Genomic DNA, 14,963 nt, shown 5'->3' with positions numbered 1-14,963 from the left:
AGGTATTGACTTGGATAGAGAACTGGTTGGCAGACAGAAAGCAAAGAGTTGGAATAAATGGCTCTTTTTCTGAGTGGCAGGCAGTGACTAGTGGGGTACCGCAGGGATCTGTCCTTGGACCCGAGCTATTCACAATATATATTAATGATCTGGACGAGGGAACTAGATGTAATATCTCCAGGTTTGCAGACGACACAAAGCTGGGTGGGCGTGTGTGCTGTGAGGAGGATGCCGAGAAACTCCAGAATGATTTGGACAGGATGCGCGATTGGGCAGATGCAATATAACGTGGATAAATGCGAGGTTATCCACTTTAGTGTCAAAAACAAGGAGGCAGATTATTATCTGAATGGCAATAGATTTGGAGAAGGGGAAGTGCAACGAGACCTGGGCGTCCTTGTGCACCAGTCGCTGAAGGTAAGCATGCAGGTGCAGCAGGCGGTTAAGAAGGCAAATGGTATGTTGGCCTTCGTAGCGAGAGGGTTTGAGTACAGGAACAAGGATGTCTTGCTGCAGTTGTACAGGGCCTTGGTGAGACCACATCTTGAGTATTGTGTGCAGTTTTGGTCGCCTTATCTGAGGAAGGATGTTCTTGCCATGGAAGGAGTGCAGCGAAGATTCACCAGGCTGATACCTGGGATGGCAGGAATGACGTATGAGGAGAGATTGGGTCGATTGGGCTTGTACTCGCTGGAGTTTAGAAGAATGAGAGGGGTTCTCATTGAGACTTATAAAATTCTAACAGGACTAGACAGACTAGATGCAGGAAGGATGTTCCCGATGGTCGGGGAGTCCAGAACCAGGGGTCACAGTCTAAGGATAAGGGGTAAGCCATTTAGGACAGAGATGAGGAGGAATTTCTTCACCCAGTGAACCTGTGGAATTCTCTACCACAGAAGGCAGTCGAGGCCAATTCATTAAATATATTCAAGAAGGAGTTGGATATATTTCTTAAGGCTAAAGGGATCAAGGGATATGGGGAGAAAGCAGGGACAGGGTACTGAATTTGGATGATCAGCCATGATCGCATTGAATGGCGGAGCAGGCTCGAGGGGCCGAATGGCCTACTCCAGCTCCTATCTTCTATGTTTCTATGTTTCTACCTCACACTTATCTACATTGACTTGCATCTGCTAACTGTTTGCCTTATAGGAATATATTTATTTTGTATTCTATTCAACTCATATTTGAAGATTTTCCTCTGCTGATCTGTCAACTGGTGTGCTAACTTTTCTGCCCAGTTAATTCCTTCTTACCTCATTAGACTATACCTTTTTATATTTATTTACTTTTTAATGCATGGCAATAAAATCGTACTTTAATAGCCACTGCCATGATCAGTCAATAATACAGCTGGGCTAATTGGTTTGCATTCCAACCCTGCAGTCAATACTCCAGAGTGCCCTTCACAATTGACTACACACACATACATCATAATTTATTCACGATATAGATATATATAACAAGGTGATAAAACAATGCCACTGCACTTTTTTTGTCAGCTATGTAATGATCAATAACATGTCATTCTATAGTGGACACTAGGTGGAGCCGTAGAGCTGTGTAGAGCTGTATATAAGACTACACTACCCAGCTGTATATATATTAAGGCTACATTACCCATGAGGCACTCGGCTACCCACAAGGCAGCAGTCAAGATGGAAGCCTCTACAGATACTGTACCTAGTCCACATGTGCTCAATAAAGTAACAAGCAAAAGCTAGCTGTGTTCATAATAAGAATGCCTATTTATTAATGAACATAAGAACCTATGTATAGTATTTCGGCCATTTCTTGCAAATATTTTATCCATATTATGGTAGTCTTAAAAAACATAAGTGTAGAAATTATGATGAACCTGTATAAAACACTGGTTCGGCCCCAACTGCAGTACTGTGTCCAATTCTGGGCACCACACTTTAGGAGGATGTGAAGGCCTTAGTGAGGGTGCAGAAAAGATTTATGAGAATGATTCCAGGAATGAGGGACTTCAGTTACATTGATATCAACTGGTTCTTCTCCTTGAAGCAGAGAAGAATGAGAGGAGATTTGATAGAGGTGTTCAAAATCATGAGGGGTCTTGACAGAGTAGATAGAGGGAAACTGTTCCCATTGGCAGAACAGTCGAGAACTAGAGGACACAGATTTAAGGTGATCCGGAAAAGAACCAAAGGCGACGTAAGAAAAAACTTTTTTACGCTGCGAGTGGTTAAGTTTTGGAATGCACTGCCTGAAAGGGTGGTGGAGGCAGATTCAATCACGGCTTTCAAAAGGGAGTTGGATAAGTACACGAAGGAAATAAATTTGCAGGGCTACGGGTAAAGGGCGGGGGAGTGGGACTCGCTGAAGTGCTCTTGCAGAGAGCTGGCAAGGGCTTGATGGGCCGAATGGCCTTCTTCCGTGTTGTAACCATTCTACGATTCTATGATTTACACCACCGTACCTGAACACTAGACAAGCCTGGAAAAGGAAAGCTTCGTGAAAAAAATGGCTTCCAGAAGTTTGACTTGCTCGTGTCAAAATGTATTCTCATAACAGTGTCATATTTCTGCGTGTTGAACCAGACCTAGAAAATAAATCCTATGGATTAGCACAGAGAAAAAATGGTACCTGAACATTTCTTGTACATTACTTTTATGTGGGAAAACAGCAACAATGTAAAGCACTGATTGATTAACCAGACTTTGCAGCAAGTACAGGCTAGGAATGTAACTTGTGCAGCTGATGGAAGTTCAGCAGGTTTTTGTTTGGAAGCTGTAGTTTTTAAGCAGCAAATAAATCTTCAAAGTAAACAAATTAGAACATTAGATCAAAAACAGTCTGTTGATTGAGCTCAATCAACTTTCAGGATTTAGATGAATGGGACTAGTGGGACTGGTGGGATTGGTGGGACTAATAACTCGATTACTTTGCTGGATTTCACTCATCATTTCTAGGAGAATGTTTAAGCGAGACTTACATTGTCAGCACTAACCAAGCAGCTGACACTCTGCAATGGACAGAATGCATCAAACTGTCCATAGTACTGTCCAGTGGTGGCATTCCAGATCACATACTGGCTCTGTTCATACGTCAGCACGTATGCCGTTGGACCCTGAAAATAAATTTGAGCATTGTTTTACAGTGAATGTTTTTTTTAATCGACTAACGGAATGATTGCGAGACAGCAAATGAGAAGTTCATAAATATGAGAGAAAACATAGAGAATGTAATGATTGATTTGGGGGCAGTGCAGGGAGCAACAAGTCTGCTCCACACTTGTCATGTGCAATAGCTTCCATGTTAATAGAAGGATTAATCATTTTAACAACATTACTGCACACTCATTGAGAATTAACTTGCCTTTCATACGTGGGGAACTGTTCACCCAGTTTATTATAGTTCTTGAATTTCATACTGTACATTACTACTAACAAATGCCAAAACTGTTGAAGTAAATATATGAAGAATCAGAATTTGTAAAAGATTTTAACACTGCTCTCCCATCCACAATTTTCTCCCCTTGCTCCGATCCTGAGGTTGTGAAAAAATGCTGGTGTGCATTTTTACAGATTATGTTCACCCCTCCCCTCAAATGATCATTCTTCACATGTGAGCCTGGACAGCGAGTGCTGAAAGAATATCCAGTACGGAGGGCACAATAGCTGAGCCTGATTCAGTTCTCAAGCCCCTGCTCATGTGCACGTTCTGGTAGGGGTCACTGGATAATAATTGGAAGTGACAGCCCAGGTCAGTTGCAGTACCCCCTCTGCCTCTCTGGTTGAGATCAGCTAACGACTTGGGTCAGGAGTCAAACTTGGGACTTTTTCTGGTTTGTATGGCTCCGTTCTACACCACATGGTGCATTTACCAACTGGATCATATGGTGAACTGCAAGGATAGGAACATAAGAACAGGAGCTGGCCATCCTTGAGCTTGTTCTGCCATTCAATTAGATCATGGCTGATCTGTATCTTAACTCCATCTCCCCGTTTTGGTTCCATAACTCTTAATACCCTTACCCAATAAAAATTTATCAATCTCAGTTTTGAAATTTTCAATTGACTGAGCCTCAACCGGTTTTTGATGGATAGAGTTCCACATTTCCACTACCCTTTGTGTGAAGAAGCGCTTCCTGACATCACCCCTGAATGGCCTAGCTCTAATTTTAAGGTTATACCCCCTTGTTCTGGACCCCCTCACATGGAGAGAAACTATCAACTCTTTTATTCATCTTAAAATACCTCAGTTAATCACTTCTTAATCCTCTATACTCAATTTATTTTATAATATAAAATGATAGCAATCATCATTTTATGAGAAGGTTTGCTGCTGTGACTGAAGAATTAATCTCTCTATGGAAACTCTGCAAACATGGTAATGAAGAACAAACAGCCTATTACCTCAGGAATGGCAGTTCCTGTCACCAGCCAAGCTTTCTTCCCCATTGCTAGGAAATAGTTACAGAGCAGAACTGCATGTTCCTCTTCATCACCTGCTAGCAAGTTCAGGAATTGCTGTATTGAATGAGAGATAGAAAGGAAAATGCTGATTTAAAAAAAAATCTATATAATCACGAAAATAACAAAACGTATCCCCAACCACAAAGGACCAGACAGCTGCACAGTGTCGTCTAAGTAGGTTAAACTTCTTCACCGACAGCTGGATGGCATCTAAACACAGCATTCAGGTTTTCAAAAATAAAAACAGGATAATACAAAGGCAAAAGTTCAAACAAAAATGTTAAATTGCACACAATAGCCTTTTCAGGGCCAGTCACTGCTGTAGACATTGAGGTATTGTGTTTTGGGGGACATGTGCATACTTCTTCTTAGGCAGTCCCTCGGAACCGAGGATGACTTGCTTCCACACTAAAAATGAGTTCTCAGGTGACTGAGTCCAATGTGGGACCTACAGTCTCTGTCACAGGTGGGGCAGACGGTGGTTGAAGGGGCGGGTGGGTGGTGTGCTTGGGTTGAAGTGCACTCCTTGCGCTTGGCTTGACGTGCGCTCCTTGCGCTTGGCTTCTGCTTGCTCCTGGCGAAGAGACTCGAGGTGTTCGGCGCCTTCCCGGATGCTTCTCCTCCGCTTTGTGCGGTCTTGGGCCAGGGATTCCCAGGTGTCGGTGGGGAGGTTACACTATTTCAAGGAGGCTTTGAGGGTGTCCTTGAAGTGTTTCCTCTGCCCACCTGGGGCTCTCTTGCCGTGTCGGAGCGCTTGTTTTGGGAGTCTCGTATCGGGCATGCTCCATCGGAGCTGATCGAGCGTGGTCAAAGCTTCGATGCTGGGGATGTTTGGGGGGGACATGTGCATAACATGAATATTGACAAACACTTGGGAATAGCACACAAAAAGTACCACAATCACAAAGCAGAATATTGTAATAGCAAATACAGTGCATTTGACTAAGGTTGGTACAGTATATCAATGAATAATCATGACACACACATAATCACAGGTCTTACAACAGCTGCTTGATGTCTACAGCTCTGTCAGACCCTGAAAAGGTCCTTGTGTAGATTTCACTTCTTTCTTTTTGTGAAATTTGTGCACATCAAGTGAGGGAGTTTGGCGCTGAGGAATGGAATATTTCCTTTTGTGGCACCCAGTGTCAGAATCAAGTAGGCCCAGGTCAAGTAAAATACAGGTAGTTGCAGAGGGAACCGCCCCCTTCTCGGTTTCAATGATCGGCCTCAGCCTCAGCCTCAAAAGAACACCCTCAATCAACCACACCAGTGCGACATTTTTCTAACTTTCACATCAGTCATCCATTTGGCCTTTCAATCAGATTGCTATTTAGTGCTGAATTGAGTTTCAGTATTGCGCTTCTGTGTCGCAGTCCATGATGTACAATTTAACTTTACATTGCAATAAACTTGTAAGGAAGTTTCAGCCTCCCAGTGAACACTCAGGGTGCAATTATAATGTCACTTTTACATTTATGCAAAGCAGTTTTGGGTGTGCATCAATCCAAATGTGCCAGTATAATTTAGTAGACTACTGAATGGGCTAAAGTGGTGAAGTGTGAAACTCTTCTACGAGGCTGTCTAACACCAGTTGGAGTTCACTCCAAGATCACAATAACTCTAGCCTTAAACCCAGGGTAATCCATCTGCTTAATTTCTCCAAAAATACAATGGAACTGCTCCTTATAATCAAAAAAAGAAAAAGCTAAGAACACAAAAATCCAGAAGTAGGGCAACGAAGATATACAATTACTTACATCTGAAGTGCACCATAAATCGCAGATTCCAGCAAAAGAAACACTGTCTGGAAGGAAGGGCATCAGAGAAACATAACGAGCCACCAGCTCCTAAAACACACACAGATAAAGTCAAGAAATGTTACATTGATGCTTATTAAGAAATTAACAGTCACCTGTGTTATAATCTAATCTAAATATGCTTACATGGATACAAATGCTTCAATTAGAATAAATTAGCTTTAAAATATGTATTTTAGTGGACATAAAACAAAAAATGACTCTGTTGAAAATTTTCTATATACATTTACTTAAACACAGGTTTTTCTGAAAATATGTCAAGCTGCCTCACAGTAACCTGTTCTTTCTTTTATTAGTGAAGTCAAACACATATTTTAGAATTCAAAGTGATTATTTGCACGGCATTTTTTGACTCCCTCTGCGCATGTGCACTCAATCCGGTCGCGCATGCGCAGTACGATATATGAGGAAGCTGGAAGTGGGGCTGAACCACGTTGCCATTGCTGCCTGAGCCTGCTACTAGGGCTTTTGGGTTACCTTTCGAAAGTCAATGACTATAACGAAAGGAATTTCCAGGACTTTGGCCTAGAATATTGTGGTTATTATCTACACGAGTATTTTTGCGGCCTTCAGAGCGAGAGAGAGCGAGCAGGGAGGGGGGGGGGGGGAAAAGAGGGGGAGCGGGGAGGGAGAAGAGAGGGAGCGGGGAGGGAGGGAGGGAGGGGGAAGAGAGGGAGCGGGGAGGGAGGGAGGGAGGGGGAAGAGAGGGAGCGGGGAGGAGAGGGAGGGAGGGGGAAGAGAGGGAGGGAGGGGGAAGAGAGGGAGGGGGAAGAGAGGGAGCGGGGAGGTAGGGAGGGAGGAGGGAGGGAGCGGGGAGGGAGGGAGGGAGGGGGAAGAGAGGAAGCGGGGAGGAAGGGAGGGGGAAGAGAGGGAGCGGGGAGGGAGGGGGAAGAGAGGGAGCGGGGAGGGAGGGGGAAGAGAGGGAGCGGGGAGGGAGGGGGAAGAGAGGGAGCGGGGAGGGAGGGGGAAGAGAGGGAGCGGGGAAGAGAGGGAGGGGGAAAGAGCGAGCGGGGGAGGGGGGAGAGGGCGAGCGGGGAGGGGGGGAGAGGGCGAGCGGGGAGGGGGGAGAGGGCGAGCGGGGGGGAGAGGGCGAGCGGGGAGGGGGGAGAGGGCGAGGGGGGGGAGGGCGAGCGGGGAGGGGGGAGAGGGCGAGCGGGGAGGGGGGGAGGGCGAGCGGGGGAGGGGAGGGCGAGCTGGGGAGGGGAGGGCGAGCGGGGGAGGGGAGGGAGCGCGGGAGGGGAGAGAGAGAGCGCGCGGGAGGGGAGGGAGAGCGCGGGGGGGGAGGGAGAGCGCGGGGGGGGAGGGAGAGCGCGGGAGGGGAGGGAGAGCGCGGGAGGGGAGGGAGAGCGCGGGAGGGGAGAGAGAGCGCGGGAGGAGAGAGAGCGCGGGAGGGGAGAGAGCGCGGGGGGGGAGAGAGAGCGGGGGGGGAAGAGAGAGCGGGGGGGGAAGAGAGAGCGGGGGGGAAGAGAGAGCGGGGGGAAGAGGGAGCGGGGGGGAAGAGAGAGCGGGGGGGGAAGAGAGCGGGGGGGGAAGAGAGCGGGGGGGAAGAGAGCGGGGGGGGGAAGAGAGCGGGGAGGGAAGAGAGCGGGGAGGGAAGAGAGCGGGGATGGTGGGGAAGAGAGCGGGGAGGGTGGGGATGAGAGCGGGGAGGGTGGGGAAGAGAGCGGGGAGGGTGGGGAAGAGAGCGGGGAGGGTGGGGATGAGAGCGGGGAGGGTGGGGAAGAGAGCGGGGAGGGTGGGGAAGAGAGCGGGGAGGGGAGAGAGAGCCCGGGAGGGGAGAGAGAGCGCGGGAGGGGAGAGAGAGCGCGGGAGGGGAGAGAGAGCGCGGGAGGGGAGAGAGAGCGCGGGGGGGGAGAGAGAGCGCGGGGGGGGAGAGAGAGCGCGGGGGGAGAGAGAGCGCGGGGGGGAGAGAGAGCGCGGGGGAGAGAGAGCGCGGGGGGGGGAGAGAGAGCGGGGGGGAAGAGAGAGCGGGGGGGAAGAGAGAGCGGGGGGGAAGAGAGAGCGGGGGGAAGAGGGAGCGGGGGGAAGAGAGAGCGGGGGGGGAAGAGAGAGCGGGGGGGAAGAGAGAGCGGGGGGAAGAGAGAGCGGGGGGGAAGAGAGCGGGGGGGGGAAGAGAGCGGGGGGGGAAGAGAGCGGGGGGGGGAAGAGAGCGGGGGGGGAAAGACAGCCGGGGGGGAAAAAGCGGGGGGGGGGGAAAAAGCGGGGGGGAAGAGAGCGGGGGGGGGAAGAGAGCGGGGGGGAAGAGAGCGGGGGGGGAAGAGCGGGGGGGGGAAGAGAGCGGGGGGGGAAGAGAGCCGGGGGGGAAGAGAGCGGGGGGGGGAAGAGAGCGGGGGGGGGAAGAGAGCGGGGGGCAGAGAGCGGGGGGAAGAGAGCGCGGGGGAAGAGAGAGCGGGGGGGAAGAGAGAGCGGGGGGAAGGGAGAGCGGGGGGGGAAGAGAGCGGGGGGGGAAGAGAGCGGGGGGGGGAGAGCGCGGGGGGGGGAAGAGAGCGGTGGGGAAGAGAGCGGGGGGGGGAAGACAGCCGGGGGGGAAAAAGCGGGGGGGGGGGGGGAAAGCGGGGGGGAAGAGAGCGGGGGGGGTGGAAGAGAGCGGGGGGGGGAAGACAGCCGGGGGGAAAAAGCGGGGGGGGGGGAAAGAGAGCGGGGGGGGGAAAGAGAGCGGGGGGGGGAAAGAGAGCGGGGGGGGAAGAGAGCGGGGGGGGAAGAGAGCGGGGGGGAAGAGAGCGGGGGGGAAGAGAGCGGGGGGGAAGAGAGCGGGGGGGCAGAGAGCGGGGGGGAAGAGAGCGGGGGGGGAAGAGAGCGGGGGGGGGAAGAGAGCGGGGGGGAAGAGAGCGGGGGGGGAAGAGAGCGGGAGGGAAGAGAGCGGGGAGGGAAGAGAGCGGGGAGGGAAGAGAGCGGGGAGGGAAGAGAGCGGGGAGGGTGGGGATGAGAGCGGGGAGGGTGGGGAAGAGAGCGGGGAGGGTGGGGATGAGAGCGGGGAGGGTGGGGAAGAGAGCGGGGAGGGTGGGGAAGAGAGCGGGGAGGGTGGGGAAGAGAGCGGGGAGGGTGGGGAAGAGAGCGGGGAGGGTGGGGAAGAGAGCGGGGAGGGTGGGGAAGAGAGCTGGGAGGGAAAGGAAAGCAGGGAGGGGGGAAAGAGAGCGGGAGTAGGTCAGGAACTCGGTGGGGGGAGAAAGAGAGGGAGGAGGTCAGGTACTTGGGCAGTGGGGGCAGGAACTTGTTTGGGCGAAGGGAGAAGGTCAGGAACTTGGGCAGTGGGGTGGGAGAAGGTTTTAACCCGTGAGGGTGAGCCCTGTCTGTTCCAAGTGAGCTCTGTCCTGTCTGGAATAGGCAGTCAGAATGGCTCAAATTACACTTTGTAAAGTAACTAAATACTCAGGCAGGGAGGATCGAATTACACATTCCAGAGAAACTGTTGGGTATCACTTCTCTTCCAAGGGAGCTAATCAGCAATCAGGTCTCGTCATCCAAGGGGACCACTCAGAACTTTGGTGTTGCGAATAGACACACCCTTTAGAATTTGCCACAGGTTATCAAAAATTCCTGTCATAGCAACACATCAGCCTGGATTTCACGGTTGGCGCCTTAATTAAGAATTACGCCGCCGACATATGCCGCCGGCATCGGAACGGAATGCACACTTACCTGATGGGGACCCTCCTTCGAGAACTTGCTGGCAGACGCTGCATAGTAGAGGGCAATGTAGTGGCCCACAGATCCCAGGGGCGCATCGCGTGCGGAAGCGTACCTGGGATCATGAGGGCCGGTGCTCCAATCAGTAAACAGAAGGTGTCTCATTCACTCCCAGTCTCTCACTCACGATCGTGGGAAATTACTTTTAAATGCTTGCAACATTCAAGTCAGGCTACAGTGGAATGTTATTTTGTATATTATTTAACATTTTTGAAAGAGTTTTCTACTCTGATGGGGGCTGACGTTTGAAAGACTGGCTTGTAGTTTCAGCTTTTAAAATTAAATATATACTTGGATTTCCAAAAAGTTATCCCCTTGCGCTGTGCAAACAGGCTGCCGCGCCTGTTTGCACCGGCCGTAAAATTTTCAAGCATAATTAGTCCAACTCTGCACCAGTAATTAGAATTTCCATGTCGGTGCAGATCATCTGTCAAGTGAGAACTTGACCGATTGCAAGTTCGGGATTCAGCACATGCGCTTTATCAAAAACTTGCTGTCATAACATAGAATTCGGAGCAGGAGTAGGCCATACGGTCCTTCAAGCCTGCACCGCCATTCAATAAGATCATGGCTGATCTTCGACCTCAACTCCACTTTCCCACCCGATCCCCATATCCCTCGATTCACCTAGAGTCCAAAAATCCATCGATTTCAGGTTTGAATATACTCAACAACTCAGCATCCACAGCTCTTTCGGGTAGAGAATTCCTAAGATTCACAACCCTCTGTCCTTTTCAAAGGCGGTATGACGGCGTACTCGGAGAGTACACTGACCGCAAAATCCGGGCCATCATTAAAGTAAACTATCAATTTTTTAAGTGACGGAGGGGGAAACGAGGGAGGGAAACCAACTGTAGTCGAAGATTTTATTGTATTTATACTGAAGTCATCTTTTTGGTATGGGGTTTATGTAATTTGGGTCACCCTACAGAGCAAGACTATGCCTGTCCCTCTATACCCGCTCATTAAATCCGTGCTAGTAGTTTGGCTAAAATCACCAAAAAATGAATTTCCAAAGGTTTAACTAATATACAAAAACAAATTTGAACAATCACCTGTTATAGGGGTAGAAATGCTCACGGGTACCTCATTACAGAAAGAGCGTTAAAGCCATAGAGATGGTAGGTTGATGCCAGGAATGAGAAACTATAGTTATCACGAGAGGCTTGAGATATTGAGATTATTTCCACTGGAGCAGAGAAGGAGAATCAAAGAGATTTTAACATTTTGAAAAGTGTCGATACAATCGGTAGGAAAAGATCATTTCCTTTGATTGGGGAGTCAATGAAGAGGGATCACTAACTGAAAATGATCAACAAGTGAGAAGAAGCTAGGAACATTTTCTTTATGAAAAAAAGAGTTGTTCGAACATGGAATTCTTTGCCACAGGGCAGTTGAGGCAGAAACAATGGCAATTTTTAAGGGAAGTTTGGATAAATATTTGAAACAGAGGCAGATACAGTGCTATGGTGAGAGAATGGGGCAGTGGGGTTAGTTTTAGATTGCTCTAGCAAAGAGACAGCACAGACATGATGGGCCAAATGGACTCCTTCTGTGCTGCAAACTTCTATGGCTCTATGGTTTGTTTGTGTTGTGATCATACCTGAACTGCACCTGTGAGGCAAAGGAATTCTAGGCTCAATGGCATAGATTGGTTTATTTTCTGAAAGCCATTGATAGCTGGCCTGTATCCTCTGCAAATGATACAGAATATATCCAATCCACTTTAATTTTAGGTGTTGCATAAAAAGAACTTACTGTTGTGGCCTCAGGGTTATTAGGAAAGGCATCAAGCAGCTCCTGAGGTGGAAAAAGTGGTCTAATGAACCTGGTAACAAAAACCATCTTGCCAGTGAGATCTGTGACTAAAGTAACACATCGACGATTTGGGAACTTCTGCTCCACTTCCTGCTGGAACTTTTCTGCTCTTTGAAATAGTTTCTCATCCTCCTGAGTCTCAAACTAAAAATCAAATCAAAAGGTTTCAACAAATATCAGGAAGACTTTGTTTTAACATTCAGCAGAACTGCTACATGACTTTGAAACACTGGTACAAATAATCAAAAGAAATCATAAGAAAATGATGTTAACTACTTTTAGAAAACTTCAATCATCTGCAGACTGACAGATGTTATTTTGCAATATCTATCTTCTAGCTATAAGAGTATGTCTCTCTGTCTGTCTGTCTGTCCGGCTATACAATCAAAAGTTATAGAGCGTACCTACACATATGTTATATCAAAAGAAAGCTCATCATTAGGGGACTCTTGTAGGCGTATTTACTTTTTGGTCGGACAAAAATTGTTCGCACATTATACAAAAAACTTTCAAAATTCCACTCATTATCCACTCCTTAGCATTGACTGACGTCAAGGTCGACCAATCCTGTGCCGTGATGATTGACCAATCCTACAGTTCAGTCACCTGATGGTTGACCAATCGGTGTGTGTGTGTGGGCGGGACTAACCATTCTCAGCTCAGGGATCTGGCAGCCATTGCCTCAAGCTAAAAATATGGTCATCGAGGTTAGTATCTTATTTTTTTTCAATAAGATTTACCAAACATGTTTTATAAGTACTTTAACTTTCATCTTTGAAGGTATTAAAAGCTAGAAATGTTTAGGTTAAAAAACACTCGAAAATACCCCAGCCCCGGGCCCTAGGCTTCTCCAACTGCCAACAGCCCAAATCCAGTCCCAGGCTCCCGGCCCACACATCGACCAGGCCCAAAAAAGCCCTGCAATGCGGGGCTCCCCTGCTAGTTTAAACTAAACTGTTACACACATTTTTAAGATATGCCAAGACAAAATACAAGTTTAAAATAATCCTCATTTGTTGTTAAACTATTGAAACATTTAAAGATCTTTGCTAGAATTATTTTTCCATTTACAGCAGCAGATCAAACGGTTAAGCTGACAAAACGAGGGATATTTTACCTTTTTCAGCATCTCAATCATCCGCAAATAAGCAGCAAAAGTGAGAGAGAAAATAAAGACAGATATAAAGAGCAGGAGCAGAAAGACATAGGTGTAGATTCAAAACGCTGTTATGAAATCCGAACAAATCAAAGCAAAACTTCAAAATGTACAGAGATGGCAACAAAATCCCACAATGTAGATTGGTTTATACAGGCAAATAAAATGTATGTGTATATTTCATGGGGATAATTTTCACTTATATGCTCCCAGTGGGGAGTCCTGCCCACTGGAACTGTCTATTAGAAAATACGGGTGTTCATGATTTGCTAACCATTCATTTTAAATGGTTTAAAATCACGTGGACAATATAGCCAAATTTCTAATATATGTACCACCAGGCAAAGCACCAAACAGCAGTGCAAAGTCAGAAAATTATTCCTCTCGTCTAATTATGTTCAGAATTTCTCTTTAAAAACTGATCTCATCTTTTCATATATTTTCTTGCCCACATTTTCAAAATATGACTATTTCTTACTGAGAGGTCCATTAGTGATCTGCTGCTAGAGCTCACCAATGCTGTTGTGTAACTTAATTGTTCATCCCAAAGTGGTTTACAGCCAATGAAATGTAGTCACTGTTGTAATATAGGAAACAAAGCAGCCAATTTGCACACAGCAAGGTCCCACAAACAGCAATAAAATAAATAACCAACGCCTAAAAACAGATGAGCTGGTCAAGAGGTAAATGTTGGCCAGGACGCTGGGAGAACTCCCCTACTCTTCTTCGAATAGTGCCATAGGATCTTTTACATCCACCTGAGTTTGCAGATAGGACATTGGTTTAACATCTCATCCAAAAGACGGCACTTCCGACAGTGAACCACTCCCTCTCTACTTCACTGAAGTGGCAGAATGGTCTACCAGAAGTGGTAGTTTTAAAGCTCTTGATAGCAAAGACCACCTGCATAAAGTATTGAGGCAATTGCCCACCATTGTCTCTATTGGAAACAGTGGGGGGTCAGGAAATCAGTCTAACACAGCTTTAAATCTACAAACAACTCTTGAAAGTTGTAACCTTGAAAAGAAAATTCTGTTAATTAGTACATACAGCATAAAGGATATTTGTGGTATACCTTTATAAAATGAGAATGGCAAGCCATTCATTAGGGAGTTGCATCATTTATAGGATGTTGTAACTATTGGAAGCAAATACAATCCTCTCTCTCTACCACCAAACACATTGGCCGTGGTTTTGCCTACCTGGGCAGCTTCAAGGCGGGAGAGGTTGGCGGCGGGAATAGGTGACCCTGCTGCTGCATGGATCCCGTTGATAAATCAAATCTTGCCCTAATAGACCTTGTTAGGCCCGCCCTGCGCGTTTCCTGGCCCAATTAAAGGGTGCAGGTCTGGTGACGTCACCAGATGACGCGATTATTACCAGTTTATTTAAAGGGACCACAGCCCCAGTTACTGTCAGGTGCAAATTGATAGCATTCAGTGCTGTCAGTGTTTGAGTCTCTGAAATATGAGCTTGCAGCACCAACAAGCAGCATCTCGCTTCACAGATGAGTCCCTCCATCATCTTGTGGAGGGAGTGAGAGCACCTAGGGAGGGTCTCTTCCCTGCCCAGCAAAGGCAGCGTGGCTGCAGATATCGCAGGAGGTTACGGGGATGTCAGTGGTGGTTCGCACCTGGGTGCAGTGCTGCCAGAGGTTCAATGATCTAGTAAGATCAGGAAAAGTGAGTATTAAGCCACAATTACCTAGATGCTGCTGTGTGTCTCATCACATTCGCACCGCTCTGCATTGCCACCCCTACTCCTGCACAACGCTACACAGCCCAACATCCCTTGTACCTTCATCCATCCCTCTAACTCTATCTACATTATCAGGTCGCCATCTTACTATGCAGCACTCACACTGAGCCTCATCGGTATACAATGACAGCAAATAACAACACAAAAGGAGGCAACTTGGTATTGCCAGCCCACTCCATCAAATTGTCAGTGTAAATCTCTACGCCATTCCATTCCTTACACTCATACCATCACCCTCACTGAACCTTCTCTCCTTTTCCTCCTTGCAGGAAAAGATAGCCC

The 14,963-nt window shown here is 47.8% G+C and overlaps 1 protein-coding gene across 6 annotated transcripts in view; it reads right to left on the bottom strand.

Moving 5' to 3' along the window:
* Positions 1 to 14,963, bottom strand: part of cc2d2a (coiled-coil and C2 domain containing 2A) — a 317,140-nt gene that overhangs the window by 48,244 nt on the left and 253,933 nt on the right. For 5 of the 6 annotated variants that reach the window (XM_085966208.1, XM_085966216.1, XM_085966224.1 and 2 more), the window contains 5 exons: positions 11,708 to 11,911; positions 6,203 to 6,292; positions 4,383 to 4,496; positions 2,960 to 3,094; positions 2,444 to 2,566 (listed from right to left, as the gene is read on the bottom strand). In XM_085966208.1, the coding sequence (XP_085822334.1) occupies positions 2,444 to 2,566; positions 2,960 to 3,094; positions 4,383 to 4,496; positions 6,203 to 6,292; positions 11,708 to 11,911 (666 nt within the window). The remainder of the gene's footprint in view (positions 1 to 2,443; positions 2,567 to 2,959; positions 3,095 to 4,382; positions 4,497 to 6,202; positions 6,293 to 11,707; positions 11,912 to 14,963) is intronic. The other variant, XM_085966254.1, reaches the window with a different exon arrangement.

This window comes from Somniosus microcephalus, chromosome 2 (assembly GCF_052327205.1).
Source record: "Somniosus microcephalus isolate GS21.2 chromosome 2, FLI_Smic_1.0, whole genome shotgun sequence".
Lineage (NCBI taxonomy): Eukaryota > Metazoa > Chordata > Chondrichthyes > Squaliformes > Somniosidae > Somniosus > Somniosus microcephalus.
This window is presented reverse-complemented; position numbering and strand designations above follow the sequence as displayed.